Source organism: Myotis myotis, unplaced genomic scaffold (genome assembly GCF_014108235.1).
Source record: "Myotis myotis isolate mMyoMyo1 unplaced genomic scaffold, mMyoMyo1.p scaffold_m19_p_3, whole genome shotgun sequence".
Taxonomy (NCBI): domain Eukaryota; kingdom Metazoa; phylum Chordata; class Mammalia; order Chiroptera; family Vespertilionidae; genus Myotis; species Myotis myotis.
This window is the reverse complement of record NW_023416335.1, coordinates 92,511,360-92,533,333: the sequence shown is the minus strand read 5'-3', so window position 1 is coordinate 92,533,333 and position 21,974 is coordinate 92,511,360. Positions and strand designations below refer to the sequence as shown.

General features: G+C 42.4%; 1 protein-coding gene across 1 annotated transcript in view; it reads right to left on the bottom strand.

Moving 5' to 3' along the window:
- Nucleotides 1-21,974, bottom strand: part of LRRC63 (leucine rich repeat containing 63) — a 113,180-nt gene that overhangs the window by 74,477 nt on the left and 16,729 nt on the right. Inside the window, exon 5 of the mRNA XM_036298927.1 lies at nucleotides 15,487-15,585. Coding sequence (XP_036154820.1) covers nucleotides 15,487-15,585 — 99 coding nt within the window. The remainder of the gene's footprint in view (nucleotides 1-15,486; nucleotides 15,586-21,974) is intronic.

Genomic DNA, 21,974 nt, shown 5'->3' with positions numbered 1-21,974 from the left:
TCTTCTTACCATTTAAAGATAGATTAAAGGCTGTGTTTCCCTCCAGGCAACCCAACTGAAACCCCAATAGTGACAGGGGAAAGGAGGCTCTCGATCGGTATCGCCAGACTCTATTAGGGGCCATCCAAGCTGCTGCTTGGAGACCCACAAACCTCTCTAAAATGACAGAGACAGTCCAGGGGCCTAACCCTGATGCCCCGGAAAATCGGAGGGCTGTCAATGATACATTTGTTTCCCAGTCGACCCCAGATATTAAAAAATTACAGAAATTAGAAGGCTTTGAGGAGAAATCAATCTCTGAGTTGGTTGAGGTGGCCCAGAAGGTTTTCAACAATCGGGAGGACCCGACGGGCAGGTTTAAACACCCGGATGGCCAAGGTCCTCCTGGCCTTAAACAAAAACAAAAACAAAAAAGCCCAAGAGGCCAGAGAAACAACAAGGGCCAAGAAAAGCCTCGCAGGAGAAAAGGAGTCCAACCCCGGCTTGGGAAAAATCAATGTGCATTTTGCAGAAAGGAAGGACATTGGAAACAGAAATGCCCTAAAAGTGCGAGGGAACCGACTCCCATGTTGGTGAAGGAGGTGGATTAGGGTTGTCAGGGCTCAGCTGGCCCCCAAGAACCCAGGATAACCCTGACAGTGTGGGGGGCCACAAGGTGGACTTCCTTGTGAAACTCATAGCACTCACTCAGGCCCTCTGGTGGGAAAAAGGAAAAAGAGTGAACATTTTAGCTTCCTGAAAACAGCTGCCTTGAACCCTGCCACACTCCTCACTGACGGGGAAGCAGAGGCCCCTTTGCATGACTGCGAGGAGACACTGACTACCCTCACTTCCCTCCGCAAGAACCTTGTGGACCAGCCCCTGCAGAATCCGGATGAAACCCTCTACATGGACATCACCCGGTATGCGGTATGCGGGGGCGGCAGTAGTAACATGAGGAGGAGCCAGGGGAGATCTAAGAAGCCCTGGTGAGCGCCCCAGCACTGGCCCTGCCAGACCTACCCAGGGACTGCAAGGATATATCTCCTTACACTGCCCTTACAGGAGGCCAAGGAATTGGCTAAAAGACCAGTAGGGCCCCTAGAAGTTCTCATAGCCCTGCCAGCACAAAGGCTCGCAGAGAAGCCTACTCATCTGCCGGAGGAGCGGAGGCTAGCTGAGAAACTAAGGGCCCAGGAAGAAGAGGCTGGATGGCTAATTCTGCCAGATGGGAGGCCTATAGTGCCAGAAGCCCTGGGGCGAACCATCGCTTCCCAGACCCACCAGAGGACCCACCTTGGGGGAACGAAACTATCAGACTTGATTAGAAAGTGCCAAGTATGTGCTCGAGTAAATCAAGGGCCCCCTGTTGTGGCCATGCCGGAGCAGCGATTCCGAGGTCAGAACTCCGGAGAACACTGAGAAATGGACTTCACTAAGACACCAGGAGGACAAGGAAGGTATAAGTACCTGCTGGTTTTCATTGATACCTTCTCTGACTGGCCTGAGGCATACCCAGCCAAGGCAGAGACAGCACAGGCAGTAGTTAGGAAACTCCTCACTGAAATTGTCCCCTGGTTTAGCCTACCACTATACATGGGGTCCGACGATGGCCCGGCGTTTATCGCCAAAGTTACACAATCCATAGTTAAGGCCCTGAGAGTTACTTGGAAATTGCATTGTGTTTATAGGCTACAGAGTTCTGGACAGGTAGAGAGAATAAATTGGACCTTAGAGAAACATTAACTAAGTTAAAAATTAAAGACTGGCGAAAACTGGGTAAATCTCCTTCCTTTTGCTCTCCTCAGAGTTAGGTGCATCCCATATGTTTGGCAGGTCACCACCTCTCCTTCCCCGCCTAAGGGAGGAAAATCTTGCCTGGCTGTCTACCCGAAATTTGCTTAAGTCCTTACAGGCTTTGCAGAGCAGCGCCATGTCAGCACGACGGGTGGTGAGAGCCGTATGGGAGGAGGACGCACCAAGAACCAGTCCAACACAGCTTGCCTTCTCTCCGGGTGATCTCGTCTGGGTGAAGCATCACAACCCTGGCAACCTGGAACCTAGATGGGATGGACCCTACCAGGTGGTGCTGAGCACTCCAACCGCCATCAAAGTTGCAGGAAAGAGGCACTGGATTCATCGCACCCAAGTGAAGGCGGCTGACAGCGGTGACAGCCCCCGGAGGTGGAAAGTGAAACTAACCCAGGACCCACTAAAGGTGAAACTAGTACCTGCATCATGATCTATCTACTGCTGCTCGCTGTCATGTGGAGGTTCGGTAAGCCCCTTTCCCACAAGGCCCCACATTATGCCTGGGAGGTGATCCGCACCACGGACGGGATCGTACTGGCCCGAGAAACGGGCACCGGTGAACTGACTATCCGGTTTGACCTGTGTGGCCTCTTCAGGGAGGATTGGAACCTGCCCCAGGACAGACCCAGGCTCATGAATTTGGGCCAAGCCGGGTCACAGCTGGGGATCCCCGGGGAATGGCTACACACAGGGCTGCAACCACCTATGTCTGTGGGACCCGAGGGACTGAGCAGCAACTTTGGCATACTCCCCTATATGTCTGCCCCCGCCAGCCCCGGACTCCCTTTCTGAAGTGTGGAGACCAGGAGGATTATTATTGTGGACAGTGGGGCTGTGAAACCTATGCCAAATGGCCCCCCGAAGGTTCCGGACAGGGACATCCGATTCACCCGACAGGTGCGGCCAGGGGCCCCGGAAAGGACCTGTACTGTTGGAAACTGCAACCCCATTGTCATCAAACCAGTGGCATATTGGGCTAAAGACTGGACCGGGGGAAAGACATGGGAATTAAGGCTATATGTCTCTGGACCAGACCCTGGGGTACTATTTACTATCCAGCGACGGGAAATACCCCAACTGCCCAACCCAATTGGCCCCCTGGCCCCTCAGCGACCCGAGGTCAGGAGACCAAGCCCGGCCCCACGTGTGATGAGCCCGCCACGCCACCACCATCATCAAAGACTGAGGCAAGTTGCCGGGATGCAGAAACCTGGCCTCCGCCTTGGGGAGCTGTGCTAAGACTAGACATTTTTGCGCCGCTGGAAGCCTCGTTCCAACTTCTGAACAAAAGTGCGCCCAACCTTACTGCAAACTGCTGGTTGTGCCTCAACCCTGAGCCCCCCTATTACATAGGGATTGGAGCTTCAGCTCCATTTGGGGCAAGTGTGGCCCACGTCCGCAATGTGTCCGCGGATGCAGAAACCCCGGGACTATGTGCATGGGAAAAAGGGGAGGAGGGGATTAACTTTAGGAGATATTACTGAAGCCGGGCTGTGTGTCACATCTGCCAATTACTCCCTCCCCGATTCCCCCTATGCAGAAAATCGTAACCAGACACTCTGACTTCCTGAGAGACCAGGGTCCGGGGCCCCTGGTACCTGGTGGCCCCAAATGGTACCTGGTGGGCATGCATCACCGGAATCATCTCTTGCATACTCTCCCTAAACCTCCAGACTGGGCCCAAGCCAGGGCTCTGCATCCTAACTCATATCCTGCTGCAAGTGTATTATTACTCAGGGGAAGGAGGAAGGGAGCACCTCCTCAGAGAGCCCCAGCGGGTTAAGAGAGCCCCGGTTCTGGTTCCCCTACTCGTAGGACTCGGAATTGCAAGATCCACAGCGGTAGGGACAGCCACCCTACTGACAGGACATCAAAATTACAAAAAACTGGATAATCAAATTGGCCAAGACCTGAGTACCCTAAAAAAAAAAAAAATCCATAGGACAGTTGGAAGAATCAGTGGGTCCTTAGCTGAAGTAGTCTTACAGAACAGGAGGGAACTCGACCTACTTTTCCTGAAACAAGGGGGACTGTGCCTAGCATTAGGGGAGGCGTGCTGCTTCTACACTAACCACTCTGAGGTAATCAGAGAAAATTTAAGTCAGTTAAGGAAACGGCTGATGGACAGAGAAGAGACCCGTAGGGCAAAGGGGAACTGGTATGAGAATTTGTTCTGGTCCCTGTGACTCACAACCCTTCTATCTGCTGTGGCAGGGCCCCTCCTTCTCCTAATAGTAGGTCTCATTTTCGGACCCTGCCTGCTCAGGTGTCTCCTCAATTTTATCCAAGACCGAATCCAAGCTGTCAAGCTTATGGTCCTGCACACACAATACTCCAGAATCTTAGAGGAGGACGCTGAATCAAAGATTTGATTCGGGCATAAGACCAGTAGGGAATGTGCTAGGGGCAGGGGCCTGACAAAAAAGAATTACTAAGTAAACTGAGGGGCAGGGACCATGGGAGAGAAAAATTGCTAATTATCTAGCTAGAAAAGCAATGTGTTATGATTGAACCCAGCCAGGTGTGACCCTGCTCGTAAATTTTATGTAAACTTTTTACCCTGCCAGTACCAGGAATGGCTAATGACCTGCTTTGTAGTTTTTTTCTTTTTTAAAAAAAATACTTTGTAGTGTTGCAGATAAAAGGTCTTGCTGTACTCTTGGTCTGCACTGCAAGCTGTGGGCTCTTATGGGAAGGACATGGCTAGCAGTCAGCTGGTCAGCTTAATAAAGGCTCTTAAAATTTAAATTCTGAGTCGGTGGTCTATCTCGCTGAGCTAACCCATAAGAAAAGAAAGACGTCTTTTTATTTTCCTGCCATGCTGCGTGGCCTGGGGCCGCTGACTCTTCTGGGGACCACCAATTTGAAATAGCAAAGGCCCGCCCCTCCCTCTGAATTAGCCAATCGCAAAAGGAATGTCTGCTTACTGAGGCAGAATGGAATTTCAGGGGCGGAGTTAAAGCGGAGTTTTAAGATGGAAACGCAGATGGGACAGAAACATGCTTGCCCAGCGAATTTAATTACTATATTTTTTCTGTGAAGATGCTTATTCTTATTGCTTAATAAATTAGCTTTATAATATAATACAGGTCTCATAATTTCAGTTATATGACAGACCAATGTTTTAAGCAGTCAACTTTTATAGAAGCCGACAATAGAAGTTCAAATTCTTAAAAAGCTTGTAAATAGGATTATTCTTTAAAGGTACAGGGTAAAGTGAAGAATATTATTCAGACATTAAATCTAATTATTAATAGCAGTCGCCATGAATATTAAAGGAAAGTTGTTTAATGTGATTTACATAAACTAATATTATATGTCTTAATTCTCTGAAGGTGACCACAGCTGTACAGTGAGAAAATGGGCAAGCAGTAGGCCTGTTCTCCCAGCAGTTGTTTTTTTTTTCTGACACTCATGGTATATCATATGAAAATTTGTTGGGGTCGAGCCCCAGCAGGTCCAGGGGTTCCCAAAGGCGTGGATGGAGTCAGTGAAGAAGGAAGGACACAAAGGCAGCGTTCAATTGATCATCATGGTTGGGTTCTCTCACCTGGTTCTATCCAGGATCTCCAGCCAGGTTCTGTATTTTATTGTCTTGTTACATCTGTATTTATACCAGTTGATTTTAATCCTATCAATTTCTATTGCAAAGGTTAGGGCATTTCTTATCTCCATTCCAGGGAGTAAAGATTATGTAGCTTAATCATGATTGTTCGTAGTTAAAGTGATTAACTACCCACCTGGCACTTAGTTAAGGGGTTTTACTCCCTCCCTAACTCCAGGGAAAAATCCCTACCTGGGGAAACAACCTTTCCTGGAGAGGTGACCTTGGTTAAAACACATAGCGCTAAGAAGGGGAGCAAACATATTAAGAACAGTATGCCATATACGCCAGGTCCCTTGAAACATATGCTGTGTAGATGTTTCTTCCTTACAGCGACTGTGTCAAGCAGCAAGGATGGACCGGCTTCTGGCAAAAATTCAATGACCAGATTAAAAGTAATTAATTGTATGGTCAAGACAAATCCTTTAATGTTAAAACTGTTTTAAGTTTTTAATAATTTTTGAATTGGATATATATTTGACGGTTTTTCCAAATGTAATACTTCAAGAATATAACTGAAGGACAGATTTTGTGCACCTCAAAGGGCCCTGAGGTAGTACAAAAGGATTTATTCCTTCTCCCAAAAAAGAAATAACTAAATTAGACGAATACAATATACTTGGGATTGTATGAGGAAATTCTGACAAATAAATAAATAAAAGGAGAAATTAATTAATTAATAGCAAAGTTTTATTTAAATATACATGCCTTGAATGTCATGAAAAGTTATTATTAAGTGTATGCACAGACCCACAAAGTCATTTTTCTAATTTCTTGACTCACATGTACAACTATCTAAAAAAAATATAAATGCCAAGGGGTTTGAAGTCATCTAGAAAACTCTGCCTTCCTTTAACTAAGGACAATAAAATTTAATGATTTATATTTTCCCTCCCTAAACAAAAGTTAAATAGCTTATTAAAAGTACTTAAAGGAACTAATAGCAGTAATCCAATTAAGGTTATTTACTGTCCTTAACTTAGGACAAGTAAAATTAAAATAATAAGCTTTATTTCAAATTAACTTAAATTGGCTAATTGAAATGAATGAATATTCAAGAAAATTTAATGGTACTATACAGGAAACTGTTCCTGAAGTATTAATTAAAATTTTTATTGATGGTTCAAAAATTGCTTAACAAAATATGAATCCAAAGCAGTCATATCTTTATACAAAAAATTAAATCTAAAGTTATCAAGACTGCATTAAAAATTTTTTCAAAAGCCTCTTTATATTTTTTAATAAAATATAGGGGAATAATAGAATAATTTCCTGCAAGAATATTACATTAAGCCTAAATTATTTTAAAATTTTTACTTTATAATTGATTTTCACTTGTAATGCCTATGGCAGGACACCTGTGAAAGTGCACTGGTGTTAAAATGGACTAAAAGGAAAATAGTCTGGTTAAATGAAAGGATCTCAAGTCTAATTTATAGAAATTCCCTCTTAACATTTGGTCGAGGGTATGTTTATATATTTCCAGAAAATTTCTCAAAGCTCGTGTGGATTCCTGCAAAAAATATTAACTTCAACATGCATCCGAGAGAGGAACTGGCCAATTTAAAGAGGAGTCTGCACCTGGAGCCACGCCTTACAGCTGTAGGTAATCAACCACCCGACCCACAGATAGCAATGATCCCAAGCAGCCCACTGAAGATAAGAAGTGGGAAGAGGACGAAGTGGACAACAAAGAGCCCAGAAGTGACCTGGAGCCCAGGAACACCTGAGAACATCCTTGCCATGTTAGCAGTAATCAGCTGTATGGTAATGCTACCAGGGGCAAATGGGGAAGTATTTTGGACTTATGTTCCTGACCCATCATGGGTAAGACCCCTAACGTGGGCTGATCCTCCACCTAATATAGTCACCAATGATACTAAAAATCTTGGTCATCCAGGAGGACCACAGGTGGGCCAAGGATATGGGCAAGGTATAATTACACAGGTGTTGCCACCCAGCTTCCCTTTTGTATGACTATAAATCAAACCACTGCTCCCTTGTGTGTAAAATTAAAGAGAGATTTTTGGCCAGCCTGGACCCCTAAGGATGGGGAAGAAAAAGCTCAAATACATTTATTATCTTTACTTGCTCTGGGGAAAGGTGCAGAAAATGTAAGTGTGCTAAGACACACCCTCACTAAGCCATTACGTAAAAGGTCTTATTAATGGTACCCCACTGAGGAAGAAGTTAATTGGCAAGACTGTTATAGTAATTATCCCACCACCAGCAAACTTAATAACCATTTTTCTTTAAAGACTGGAGCCCTTATGGGTCTCTGTATAGTAACAATCGCACCCTAAAATGGAAAGGAAATGCATCCTATTCTATGTTGAAGAAAATCACTCCATCTCATGGCATGGAGGAGAATTTGTTGGCCTCAGTTGCAACATGACAATTGGCCCCTACAAAGTATGCAGTGGAAATTGGCTGCTGCACTTGCACCTATTAAATGGTATAGTTTTAATTATAGCTCAAATGATTCCATTTCTGCTTTACGAGAAACTCTCAATTAGACAGTGTTTGCTACTGCCTGTGTGTTTGATCCGTTTGTGCTCCTATCAGGCCCCATTCAGATGCATCTTAATGTTACAAGCCATCTGTATGAGGTGTCATGCACAGGTTGCACTTTATCCCATTGTATTAATTCTACTTTTCAAAAGAACTCTCTCATTATTTTAAAACAACCAGCTTTTGCTTGGGTTCCCACTAACCTAACTGAGCCTTGGGAATCTCATCAAACCTACCAGCTGTTGCATGATTAGTAAAAATCTTAAAAAGACAAAAGAGATGTCTTGGAATGTTAATTGCAGGAATCTTTGCCCTCGTAACGTTACTTACTTCTGTGGGCATTGCTCCTTCATCTATGGTACAGACTGTTCAGACCTCTCATTTCGTACAACAGGTCAAAGAAAATGTAACTAAGACCTTGTCTATACAAAAAAGAATTGACAACCAGTTTGAAATTGAATTGTCAGCATTAAAGTCTACAGTCCTGTGGACGGGTGATAAAAATCCATGGCCTAGAGCAAAGAATATCTCTGCAGTGTCATTATAATTTTTCCCAGATTTCTGTTACCCCTGTTCCATATAATAGTACCCTGCACCCTTGGGAATCAATAAAAAAATCATCTTCTTGGTGCTTGGGGTCAAGGTAACACAACCCTTGATATTTTAGAATTACAACAGCATATTGTACAGTTGTCCAAGGCAAACTTACAAACCAATTCCTTGAATGCCTGGCAAAAATTTAAAGAGGACTTAAAAGAATTTAACCCCTTCCACTGGATATCCTTGCATTTACCTCTCAGCAGAACCACTATTGTTTGCCTCATTGTTGTTTTCTTATGTTTACTTCTAGTCTGCAGATGTGGATTGAAGAGTCTTAAAATAACTCAAAACCTTCAAGCAGCTTTCACTAATCAAGATTTATTAAGGATAAGTAACAGGGAAGAGTGCCTAGCACAAAATTAATTATTGCCTTTACGGTACTAGGACCTCCCTTAAAGCTAAAAACAGACAATAGATTCACGTATGCTAATTCTGTTTTCAGTATTTTTTGTCAGCAATATTAAACTTATCATAAAACTAGTATCACTTATGATTCTCAAGCTATTATGAAGTAAGCCAATCATACTATTAAAATGTAATTATTAAAACAAAAAGGGGGAGACGGGTGTTATTGTGCTGGGCTTCATATCTGGCGCTTTGGCCAGACGGGTCATGCTGTGCTGTCTGTTCCTAAAACACATAGATATGAAGGTACTGACATCAGGCCAGGCCTTGAGATATGGTCTCATGGCCCCTTCCCAGCATGCAGGCCTTCTTTCTCAGAAGGCCCGGAAGTCTCATTCCAAATTTGGGAGACAAAGGACTGGAAAAAGTATAAATAAAGAGAGTTTCCTCCATATTGGGGGGCCCAGAATTTTAAAGACACATTTTCTCTGGGCCTCCACAAAATTTAATAATAAAATGTAACTCCTGTAGTCATCGCTGCAGTTCAGCCTCTGCTTTGGCAGGGTGCTGTGACTGTAGTCAGCTGGCCAGCTTAATAAAGGCTCTTAAATTTAAATTCTAAGTCAGTGGTCTATCTCGCTGAGTGAACCCATAACATTATGTGTCACCTCAAATGCAAACTCAGTCATGATTTTTATTTTAAAAATTTTTGCTTTATATTTTAAATTTTTTGAATCATGATGCAGAGGGTTGTACAGCAGCTGAAAGGCATCAGGCCTCCTGTATAATAGCCTCAGCCAAGTTAGCCTCGCTGAAGAAGGCAAATACCAGACAAAAGTTTTATCAGATTCAATAATAATGTGGGGAAGAGGCTGTATTTTGTATCTTTCCAGAAGGAACAGTGCAGCCAATCTGGATGCCAGAGCATTACGTACATCGCCATGATGGACCCAGAGAAACTGCTTGCCCCATCGTTCGAGGGACTGAGTTGCCCTGATGACAGTGATGCGGAAGAAGAAGAAATTAATGACTAAAGCCGGCAGAAAGCAAAATTTACTACCTCAACCATGTTTCTGGCCATGCTAACATTGGTTAGCTGCCAGTTTTCTATAAGACATTGCACAGTCAACTCTAAGGACTTTGAGTAAATATACACCAGCAGCAAAACAGACTCTTCACTCAGTAGCTAAAAATATTAACACAGCTGTAGTTTGATTTCTCTATTATTGTTGTGTTTGCATTGATATTGATTTGTTATTAGTTTTATTTAGTCAAAGCCTTGATCTTGATGTTAAGTTTTACTTTCAATTTTAGTTGCTTAAATATAGAAAAGGGGGAGGTGCTGAGGGCTGTTAGTAAACACTCTGTTCAATTTTGTCGGCTGAAACTCAGAGTGAAGGCAAAGCCATGCCCTGAAGGTGGACCCAGTCAAGAGATTGGACACCACTCAGTCTGACTTTCCCTCCCAGTGTTAAGGGGATGGATCTCATGATGTCGCCAGGAATTCAAGGCCCACCCAGATATGATGTAACTTCCTGTAATTTGAGTATATAATAAACTGCTTCCAGTGCTGGCGTGCTCTCTCTGTCTGTCCCTCCATGAGAGGGCAGACACCACACCCAGTCCAAGCTTTTAATCTAATTTTGTGTCTGTCCAATTCATTTTTCTTTAATCCCAAAAGTGCCTTCTAACTTATATGAACCAGTTCACATCTCTCCATATGGGACACAGAGAAGAGACCCCAGCCCCCCACAATAATTCAGAACCACCTGAAATCCAGCTGAATGGAAGTACTACAGCTACGGAATTAAAGAAGAAGCACATCAAGACCAGTAGGAGGAGCAGAGGTGCATGGGGGGAATCACAGAACTGGCTGGTTCCACATTTATGTGTGGTGGTTTAAAATCAGGAGGGATATTTTGGCTGTGGAGGTTTCCCTGAGGAATGAGAGGTCTCTGCCAACACGAGGCCCCCAACCCAGGGTCCCAGAGCCGTGAAGAGAAGTCTCCACAACTTCTGACTGTAAAAACCAGCAGGGATTGTGGATGAGTGACACAGAGACTGCTGGAGTCTCAGGCAGTTCCTCTTAAAGGGCCCATGCATGGACTCACTCCCTCTGAGCTCCAGCACAAGGGCAGCAGATTAAAAGAAATCCTGGCCACTCACAGAGGAACTAAATTGTCTGAAATCAGGGAAAGAGCTGGAAGGACAGCTTTCTCCCAGACAGAAGCTCTGGCAGAGGCAATTGTTCCTTTACTGAACCCTCCCCGCCACAGAGCTGACAAGCTGTGCCATATCTGAATCTCCATCAATCTGGCTCATACGTTTTGACTTGTTCAGTGATTCCCTGAGACCCCACCCCTCCTTACTTTCAGATTCATCCAAGCCATTTCCAGTGGCTTTTCCATACAACTGGCCTCTCTTCTCTCATTTTAATTTCCTAAAATCTCTCAAACAAGCAGCACCTGGCATCAGTGTGCCTCATATGTCTCGATAAGGGGCTCCAGGCCTGACACTAGGGCAGTCCACCCTAGTTCATAGCTTTGCCTCTCCCTGGCACCTCCAAGCTCAACACAAGTAGCAGCCATCTGCAGATTGCTTTGTAGCTCATGCTGGGTGGCCTCAGACAGGGCACAGGCAGAGGCTGACTTTGCATCTCCTGGGAGGTCCCAGAGCCAGTACACCTGGTAGTCAGCTTCAACCATACAGGATTACAGTCCTACCACCTCCACGAGTGACACAAGCAAGTGGCAGACTCAGTGAGCACCAAAGTCCTAATGAAGCAAGTCCTGCTCCATAGGGTTGGCTCCTGCACAGCAGCTCTCCTACTATAATCACAGGTGGTCCTCACAACCAATTGGCTTGGAGGTCAACTCCTCCTAGTGATGCCAACATACATCAAGGCTCAAGTATAATCGGACAGTGTACATAACTCTCACAGGGGCACACATGGAGTGCCCAGCTCAGGTGACTGGGGAAGCTGAGCCACTGGGCCCCACAGGACACTTACTACTCAAGGCCACTCTAATAACTCCAGGAGACATAGTAGATCTACATAATACATAAAAACAAACACAGCCAAAATGCAGATACAAAGAAATATGTCACAAATGAAAGAACAGGAAATATCTCCAGAAAAAGAACTAAATGAAATGGAAGCAAGAAAACTACTAGATACTGAGTTCAAAACAATGTTATAAATATGCTCAAGGAACCTAATGAGAACTTTAGGGAACTTACAGAGAACATCAACATAAAAAAAGACAAGTCAGAAATGAAGGATGCACTAACTGAAATAAGGAATAATTTATAGGGGATCAATAGTAGAGTTGAGAATCAAGATTTGGAATATAAGTAAGCAAAAAAATACCCAATAAGAACAACAAAAAGAAAAAATAATCCAGAAATATGAAGATGGTGTAAGGAGCCCCTGGGACAACTTCAAGTGTACCAGCATTTGCATCATGAGGATACCGGATGGAGAAGAGAGGAAGCAAGATATCAAATAACTATTTGAAAAAATGACAGAAAACTTCCCTTACCTAGTGAAAGAACTAGACATACAAGTCCAGGAAGCACAGAATCCCAAACAACATGAACCCAAAGAGGCCGACACCAAGACAAATCATAATTAAAATGCCAAAAGTTCAAAACAAAGAGATAATCTTAAAAGCAGCAAGAGAAAAGCAGTTACCTACAAGGGAGTGCCAATACAACTGCCAGCTGATTTCTCAACAGAAGCTTTGCAAGAAATATTCAGTGATGAAAAGCAAGGACCTATAACCAAGTTTACTCTACCCAGCAAAGCTATCATTTAGAATTGAAAGTCAAATAAAGAGCTTCCCAGACAAGGAAAAGCTAAAGGAGTTCATCCAAACCAAGCCAGTATTACATGAAATGTTGAAGGGTATTCTTGGAGAAGAAGAAGAAGAAGAAGAAGAAGAAGAAGAAGAAGAAGAAGAAGAAAAAGAAGAAGAAAAAGAAATAGAAGGTAAAATATATGAATAATAAAATGGCAATAAATGCATATCTATCAACAATTAAATTTAAAAAGTAAAATAAATGAACAGAAAATCTAATGAACAAAATACACTGATGAATAAAATAGAACCAGAGACATGAAAACATGAAACAGACCAATGAATCTCAGAGGGAAGTGGGGAGGGGTAGCAGGAAGAGATTAAAAGCAGAACTTATATGCATACTAGAGGCCCAGTGCATGAAAGTTGTGCATTTGGGGGGGGGGGCGTCCTTCAGCCCAGCCTGCACCCTCTCCAATCTGGGACCCCTCAGGAAATGCCCAACTGCCGGTTTAGGCCCGATCCCACCAAGATGGGGCCTAAACCAGCAGTTGGACATCCCTCTCACAGTCTGGGATTGCTGGCTCCCAATTGCTCACCTGCCTGCCAGCCTAATCACCCCCTAACCCAGCCGTGGGCAAACTATGGCCCGCGGGCCGGATTCGGCCCATTTGAAATGAATAAAACTATTGAAAAAAAAGACCGTACCCTTTTATGTAATGATGTTTACTTTGAATTATATTAGTTCACACAAACACTCCATCCATGCTTTTGTTCTGGCCCTCCGGCCCAGTTTAAGAACCCATTGTGGCCCTCGAGTCAAAAAGTTTGCCCACCCCTGCCCTAACCACTCCCCTGCCAGCCTGATCCATGCCTAACTGCTCCCCTGCTGGCCTGATTGCCCCCAACTGCCTTCCCCTGCCAGCCCAGTCACTCTCAACTGCCCTCCCCTTCTGGCCTGGTCCCCCCAACTGCCCTCCCCTGCCAGTCTGGTTCCCCGCAACTGCCCTCCCTCGCTGGCCTGGTTGCCCCCAACTGTCCTCCCCTGCTGGCCTGGTAACCCCTAACTGCCCTCCCCTGCTGGCCTGATTGCCCACAACTGCCCTTCCCTACTGGCCATCTTGTGATGGCCATCTTGTGATCACATGGGGGTGGCCATATTGTGACCACATGGGGGTGCCCATCTTGTGATGACATGGGGCAGCCATCTCTTGATGACATGGGCATGGCCATCTTGTGACCACATGGAGGTGGCCATCTTGTGTGAGGGTGTGACCATCAATTTGCATATTACCTCTTTATTATATAGGCTATGCATTACCTATGGACACAGACAATAGCGTGGTAAAGGCCTGGGACAGGGTGGGAACTGGGTGCAGGTGAGCAATGGGGGGAAAAAGAGATATTGTAATACTCTCAATAATAAAAGTTTAAAAATGTCAAAAACTAAAAAAAATAGTAAAAGAAAATAAGTGACAATGCATTAGCTCATTCCCATATGTGATTATCTAATTTAATAAAAGAGAAACATGCAAATTGACTGTACCTCTGCTACGCCCCAAGCCATGCCCACCAGCCAATCAGAGCGACTACAAGCAAATTAACCCAACCAAGATGGCGGCCGGCAGCCACAGAGCTGGAGCAAGCAGGATACTTGGTTGCCCTGGCGATGGAGAAAGCCAAGCTTCCCGCCTGCCCTGGCTGGCTGTGGCTTCCATTCAAGGCAACAAAGTTTCAATTATAGAAGCTACATAAATCCCAGATACCTGCTTCCAGCCAGCCTCCACTGGGAACTTATGTGGCTGGGGGCCATGGCCAGCTTGCAAACAGCCATCAGCCCCTCACCCAGGCTGGCCAGGCACCACAGCGGGACCCCCACCCTGATCCGAGACACCCTTCAGGGCAAACTGGCGGGCCCCCACCCATGCACCAGGCCTATATCTTATATAATAAAAGGGTAATATGCAAGTTGACCCTAACAGCAGAACGACTGGGAATGACTGGTCACTATGACACACACTGACCACCAGGGGGCAGATGCTCAATGCAGAAGCTGCCCCCTGGTGGTCAGTGTGCTCCCACAGGGAGAGCTCTGTTCAGCCACAAGCCAGGCTGATGGCTGCCAGTACAGCAGTGGTGGTGGGACCCCTCCTGCCTCCTCAACAGCGCTAAGGATGTCCGACTGTAGCTTAGACCTGCTCCCTGCTGGCAAGTGGACATCCCCTGAGGGCTCCTGGACTGCCAGAGGGATGTCTGACTGTCAGATTAGGCCCAATCCCCCATGGAGTGGGCCTAAGCCAGCAGGTGGTTATCCCCTGAGGGGTCCCAGACTGCGAGAGGGCACAGGCTGGGCTGAGGGATCCCTCCCCCCCCCCCCCCCGCCCAAGTGCACACATTTTTGTGCAGTGGGCCTCTAGTTCTACATATGTTTTACTATGCAGAGTATCCTATTTTGACCCATAATAACTGAAACTTGTTATAGTATCATATTACCTGGTCACTAAACTGTGTTTTTAAAGCTTCTGATTAACACATGAATAGGTTCATTTTAGGTTTTATTCAGAGTGAGAAGAATAGATAAATTATTTTACATACATTGTATAATTATGAGAACATATTTAAGAGCCTGACTATAATATGATGTGAATTATGTCATGTGACTTCCTAAGAAAGATGTACTGTACTTCTCGTACTTCTGAAAATAAGCCCTGTGGGATGCAATCCAAAATATATTTACTTCATAGTAACTCAAGTATATCATGTGTCTATTTATTATAATAATTATTATTCATAATAAATTTATTAAAGTTTATACAATAATAAAAATGGACTTACTTCTGTGGGAAATGAAGAGATATCATTAAATGATAAGTTAAGATATATCAATTGGGAAGCCAAAGGTGTTAAGTCTGGACACTTCGGGATAAAAAAGCCCTAAAAAAAGTGAACAGAGATAAGAGGTTAATTATTAACAATACATAAAATATTTTATACAAGAGTTTTAAAAATCACATATTCTGAATTACAGTGGTTGACACAATACACTAACAAGCCTATACTCATCTCCCACTCATTCATTTTAGTCTGTCATGATAATAATTTCTTAAATATGTAAGAGTTAGAAATCAGATAGAAATACTAGTAACTATTTATGTATTCAGTAATTATAGGGACATGTGTGTGACAGGACATCATTTAATAATGAGCAAACATTTTGAGTGTTCACTACATATTGAAATATATTTTATTTTTTAAATTTATCTTTATTGTTTAAAGTATTACATGTATCTCCTCCCTTCCACCCCCACCCTCCCATTTACCCCTTCTAGCCTGTATCCAACCCCACTTCAGGCTTTCACCACATTATTGTCTGTGTCAATGGGTTATACATATATGCATATAAGTTCTTTGGTTAATCACTTCCAAACCACCCACCCACCTCTGCCTTCCCTCTGAGATTTGACAGTCTCTTCCATGGTTCTGTGTCTTTGGATCTATGTTGTCCAACAGTTTATTTTGTTTTTTAGATTCCACATATCAACTTGTCTTTTTCTGACTAGCTTATTATGCTTTGCATAACATTCTCCAGGTCCCTCCATGCTGTTTCCAAGGTAAGAGATCCTTTTTTTTTTTTTTACTGTTGCATAGTATTCCATGGTATAAATGTACCAGGTTTTTTATCCATTTGTCTACTGATGGGCACTTGGGCTGTTTCCAGATCTTAGCTATTGTAAATTGTGCTGCTATGAACATAGGGATACATACATTCTTTCTGATTAGTGATTTGGGATTCTTAGGATATATTCCCAGAAGTGGGATCACTGGGTCAAATGGCAGTTCCATATTTAATTTTTTGAGGAAACTCCATACTGTTTTCCATAGTAGCTGCACCAGTCTGCATTCCCACCAGCAGTGCACTAGGATTTCCTTTTCTACACATCCTCACCATCACTTGTCATTTGTTGATTTGTTGATCGTAGCCATTCTGACAGGGGTCAGGTGATACCTCATTGTAGTTTTAATTTGCACCTTTCTGATGATTAGTGACTTTTAGCATTTTTCCTGTCTATTGGCCTTCTATATGCCTACTTTGGAGAATTGTCTATTTAGGTCCTTTGCCCACTTTGTAATTGGATTGTTTGTCTTCCTTTTTTTAAGTTGTATAAGTTCCTTATGTACTTTGACTATTAACCCCTTATCAGCTGTATTGGAAAATATGTTCTCCCATAGGATGGGCTCCCTTTTCATTTTGTTGATGGTTTCTTTTGCTTGGCAGAAACTTTTTCTATTTTGATGTAGTCCCATTTGTTTATTTTCTTCTTTGTTTTTCTTGCCCCAGGAGATGTATCGGCTATGAGAGATGTCATATTTTGCTGCCTATAGCATTTTTATACATTAATATTGAATTCTCAGAAATAGAAACTAAAAAGAAATGTACCACTGCAACAAAAAAATAAGATACTTAGGAATAAACTTAACCAAGGAAGTAAAAGACTTGTACTCAGAAAACTACAGGACACTGAAAAAAGAGACAGAGGAAGATAGAAACAAATGGAAGAGTATACCATGTTCATGGATTGGCAGAACTAACATCATTAAAATGTCCATACTACATAAAGCTATCTATAGATTCAATGCAATCTCTTTTAAAATACCATCAGCATATTTCACAGATCTAGAAGAAAGACTCCAAAAATGTACACGGAACCAAAAAAGACCCCAAATATCTGCAACAATCCTGAAGAAGAACAAAGTTGGAGGAATCACAATACTGTCTATCAAGTTATACTACAAAGCCATTATAATCAAAACAGCCTGGTACTGGCACAAGAACAGGCATATATATAGATCAATGGAACAGAACAGAGACCCTCAGAAATCAACCAAAGCCATTATGCTCAACTAATATTTGACAAAGGAGGCAAGAGCATACAATGGAGTAAAGACAGTCTCTTCAATAAATGCTGCTGGAAAAATTGGACAGGTACATGCAAAAAAAGAAATTAGACCATCAACTCACACCAGACACAAGAATAAACTCAAAATAAATAAGACTTAAATGTAAATCATGAAACCATAAATATATTTTATATTTAATTTTCCTGTTCACCACCTGGGTTTTTTCATGGCTCTAGTTCTGAGGCAGGATAGTAAGATGCCAGGAAAATTCCTTGGCAAATTGAATAGAGAAACTGAGACAGATAGCTAATTCAAACTGCACCCTGACTCACCTGCCTCCTTCTCCCTTGTACTACCGCTCCCTTAAGCATTAATCAATGACTAATGACTCCCTACCATAGTGCCGACCAAACAGTAGAGACCATGACCTTTTAAAGACACACCTGGAAAGCTGATGAATATTCTATTAAGATTCTCCCTTGAGACCTACCCTAAAATTCTTGTCTTTAGAAAACAGATAAAACCTCTTAAGGCAAAGGATCCAGTTCTCTCTCTCTCTCTCTCTCTCTCTCTCTCTCTCTCTCTCTCTCTCTCCCTCTCTATCTCTCTGGATTATGCCCATGGCCTTTCCCCACTTCTTTCCTCAGGCTTATATCTCTGCCTTTTTTCTCCTATAAGCTCTAAAGGTTCCCAGGAGAAATGCAACAGGGAGGCAGCTCATCCTGGGCTAACCCCCTGAACCTGTTGTCAATGGCCCTTCTTTTGCCTCTGTAACTTGTTTCCTGAATCCACATAGCCCAGCTGGCTCATTTCTTCTGCTTCTGTGTTTTCTTTCAAAAGGGCCAAGGCAGCTACACCTAGGCTCAACTCTTCCTCATGTTTCCAAAGAGCCAAGGCAGCTCCCCCTAGGCTCACTTCTGTGGCTATGATCTTGCCTCTTCTATCTTAAGTCCTTCCTTTGTTTCACTATCTCCAGTTTTAATAAATGTACTCTCAAAATCATCTGGACTCATACTGTGAAATCTTTCTTGCATAAAGTCAAGAACTGAGAGCCCACATTTCCACCAACACTTCTATTTCTCTTTGTATTAATCTGACACCTATATAAAATTTATTGCTTAAATATACAAATTTCTGAAAGGAAAACTTATCCCTTGTTATGGACTAAATGTTTTTGTCCCCCCACATTCATACGTTGAAACACTAATTCCCATTGTTATGTTTTGTAGAGGTGAGGGCTTTGGGAAATAGAGTTAGATGAGGTCTTAATGGTGGAGACCTGATGAAGGGTGGAGCCCTTATTAAAAAAAAAAAAAAGGAGAGGACCAGAGTGCCCCTCTCTCTTTTCCTACCTCCACCTCTCCCTCTTCCCTGCTATTTGATGATACAGCAAGAAGACAGGTGTGAACAAGGGGGATCTCACTAGGAACAAAATCATCTGACCTCAATATTAAACTTTCTCACCATGATAACTGTAATCAATAAATGTTGTTTAAGCCACTCAATCTATGGTATGTTAGCATAACAACCTGAACTGACTAAAACATGACTGGCACCCCCAGTATATTTAATGTTTCAGGAAAGTTGAAGCATTAAATTTGTTTCTTAAGGATCATAGAATCTCTAGTGACCAATTGAATGCACCAAGGAACTCTAATGAGGATCAAACTTAAGCTTGCAGTGAATGGGGTATTGTTGCCAATGCATTAGACTATGGCAAATACTATGTAAGAATGAAAGGTTTATGACTGAAAAATCTTGGAATTGACAGTACTGGTTTCAAGACTGACATTTTAATAAAATATTAATATTTATAAATGTCTACATTTTGTTAGTTGATAAAAGTAAGTGTTATTTCTTTCTGGTATTAAACATTTTTCTCTTCTTGGCAGAAATCGTGGTACACTAAATTATGTAGCAGAAATGTGTCTGTTACAGTTTCGAATCATTCAACTTAATGTGTGCACATAACTAGTGCCTTTATATTCCATCTGCATGGATAGTTTGCCCCTTATCTATTCCCAATAATTATTTTCTCACCTCCGTCAGCAGCCTGCTTATAGTCAGCTGTATACTCATAAGTCATTTGAACAAAGAGGCCTTTTCTGACCAGCCCATCATAAATAGCAACCTCTCCCTGACCACCCACTTGCTTTATTTTTTCATAGCTCTTCTCACCACAGGACAGGCTATGTATAACTATGTGTACTGTATAATTTCACCCCACTAAAGTATAAGCTCCATGTAATAGGCATTTTTGTTTGTTTTGCACATTAATACATAGTGAGATACATAGTTTACCCTGGTACATAGTGGGTTCTTAATAAATATTGGCTGAATGAGTGAATGTCTAGGACTGTGGATATAATATTAGGCGTGCCTACCCCAGATCTCTCTTTCACTATTCCATCATAAAATCTGTTTGCTGTGGTTATTGTGGAAGGGATGTAAAGAACTAAATAATAACGCAAAGGCTTTCTCAATGTACACTTTAAAAATGGTAAAATATAGTGGTGACTAAGGAGATGGAAATAATTATTGAAGAGCTATTATTCTAGAACTGACTTTTATGACCAAGATTTTACTTTTTCTACAAGGGCAAACTTCCCAGAAGAAAGAAGATGTACAGATGGAGTGAGAAGCAGCCTGGTTCATTAGGGGGACTTCAAATGGTGGTTTGAAAATGAGGAAGCTGAAGTGAAAGTCAGGGTTTATGTCCTGAGAACAGAAGTCCAAAAAAAAGCACTTTAACCTTCAACTTCAAATCCTCTGAAGATTAAAGTTTGGCTTTATTGGTAATAGTCAAGATTATAGGTTTAAATGATAGATCCATTCATTTTTTGTGTGCAATTTAATATAAAGGACGTGAAAGAAGTAGTGCATATCATGGTAATTTATTAATAGAGTGGGGGCTTGTGACGGAACTGGCTCAGCCAGGAGGCAGGACCCTCATCCTGTCATGCTGACTACTGAGTGGGCATCTTCAGATTCAAATCCCATTCATTTTTGCCCAAATCAGGGGTTACAGGGAAGGTAATAAGACTAGAAGTGAAAAATGGAGAGATTGAAAGAGCTTTATTTGTTTTTGAACTTCAATGCTGTGGTTGTCATGGAAGGAATGTAAAAAACTAAATAATAATGTGAAGGCTTTCTCAATTTTTTTGAATTGCTCTAGTAACTTAAGCATTTATGCAGTTAGTCTATATAATATTGACCAGTACATTTGATTTGTATAAGTTATAAGTTTTTGTTTATATAAAATCTGTTTCTTTAATAAGCCCCCAAAATTATGACTTCTAATCCTTTTCTATCACTGTACAGAGCTCAGGATCCTACTCTGGAGTCCAATATTTTAAAAAATAATATTAATAACTGTGGAAATAATTTTTTCTTGACTAGATACAATCAACTTTTTAAAAGATGTATTCTTCCATTTAAAAGGGGAGTAGCAAAATATAGTTGGCCATGTTTTTCTTGACAAATTTTTACTGGAAGACAGCATGCTCACAAGTTTAGCTATTGTATATGAATACGTTTTTACAACACAACACAGTTGAGTAGTTGTGACAGAGACCATGTAACCCTCAAAGCCTCCAATTTTCCTACCTAGCCCTTTACAGAAAAAGCTTGACAACTCTGACTAAAGGAATTCACTTCAAAACTAGATAAAATGATTTTTCACTTCTACTACTGACCTTTTTTCAAATCAATTCTTCTACTAAAACAAAAACAAAAAAATATATATAGCACAACAAAGACTTAAGGAATTACCAAGGTAACTAGAACTTAATAAGCCAAAACTCCAGAGAGAAGAAAATCTCAGAGTGATAAACACAATACTCAATACTATTTTTCTCAAAAAGTCAGTTGCCTAAACCAAAACTGTTATCAAGAAGCTGAATAGAATTATAGCCAGTCTAATTGGACTAGGGATACAAAACATGGAATTCAGGACATACCAAGGAAGAGGGGCCACAGACAGTGTAAGATGGTTGAAAGGCTACAGCCCTGAGAGAAGAGGTTAACAGAAAACCTCTACAAAGTGTAGAGCCCAGAATAAAACCAGTTTATCGTCTGACTAAATTAAAGTGAATATTCCCTAACTTCTCTGCCTGCCAGAAGCAACAATAAAAATTATCTGGAAGAAGAGAACATCATCTAGGTCCTCAACCTCCCTCTAAACAATATTTACCAAGCAATCTATAATAATAAAAGCGTAATATGCAAATTGACCGAATGACCAAACAACAGAACAACTGTCTGGACGATCTTCTGGACGACCACACTATGACATGCACTGGCACCAGGCCAGCCAAGGCAGGTGCAATGTGATTGGTCAGGGGGCTCTGCCATCACCCCATGATCACCCCGCAGAGGGAGGCCCAGGCCACCCTCTGCGGGGTGATCAATGGGGAGGGGGGATG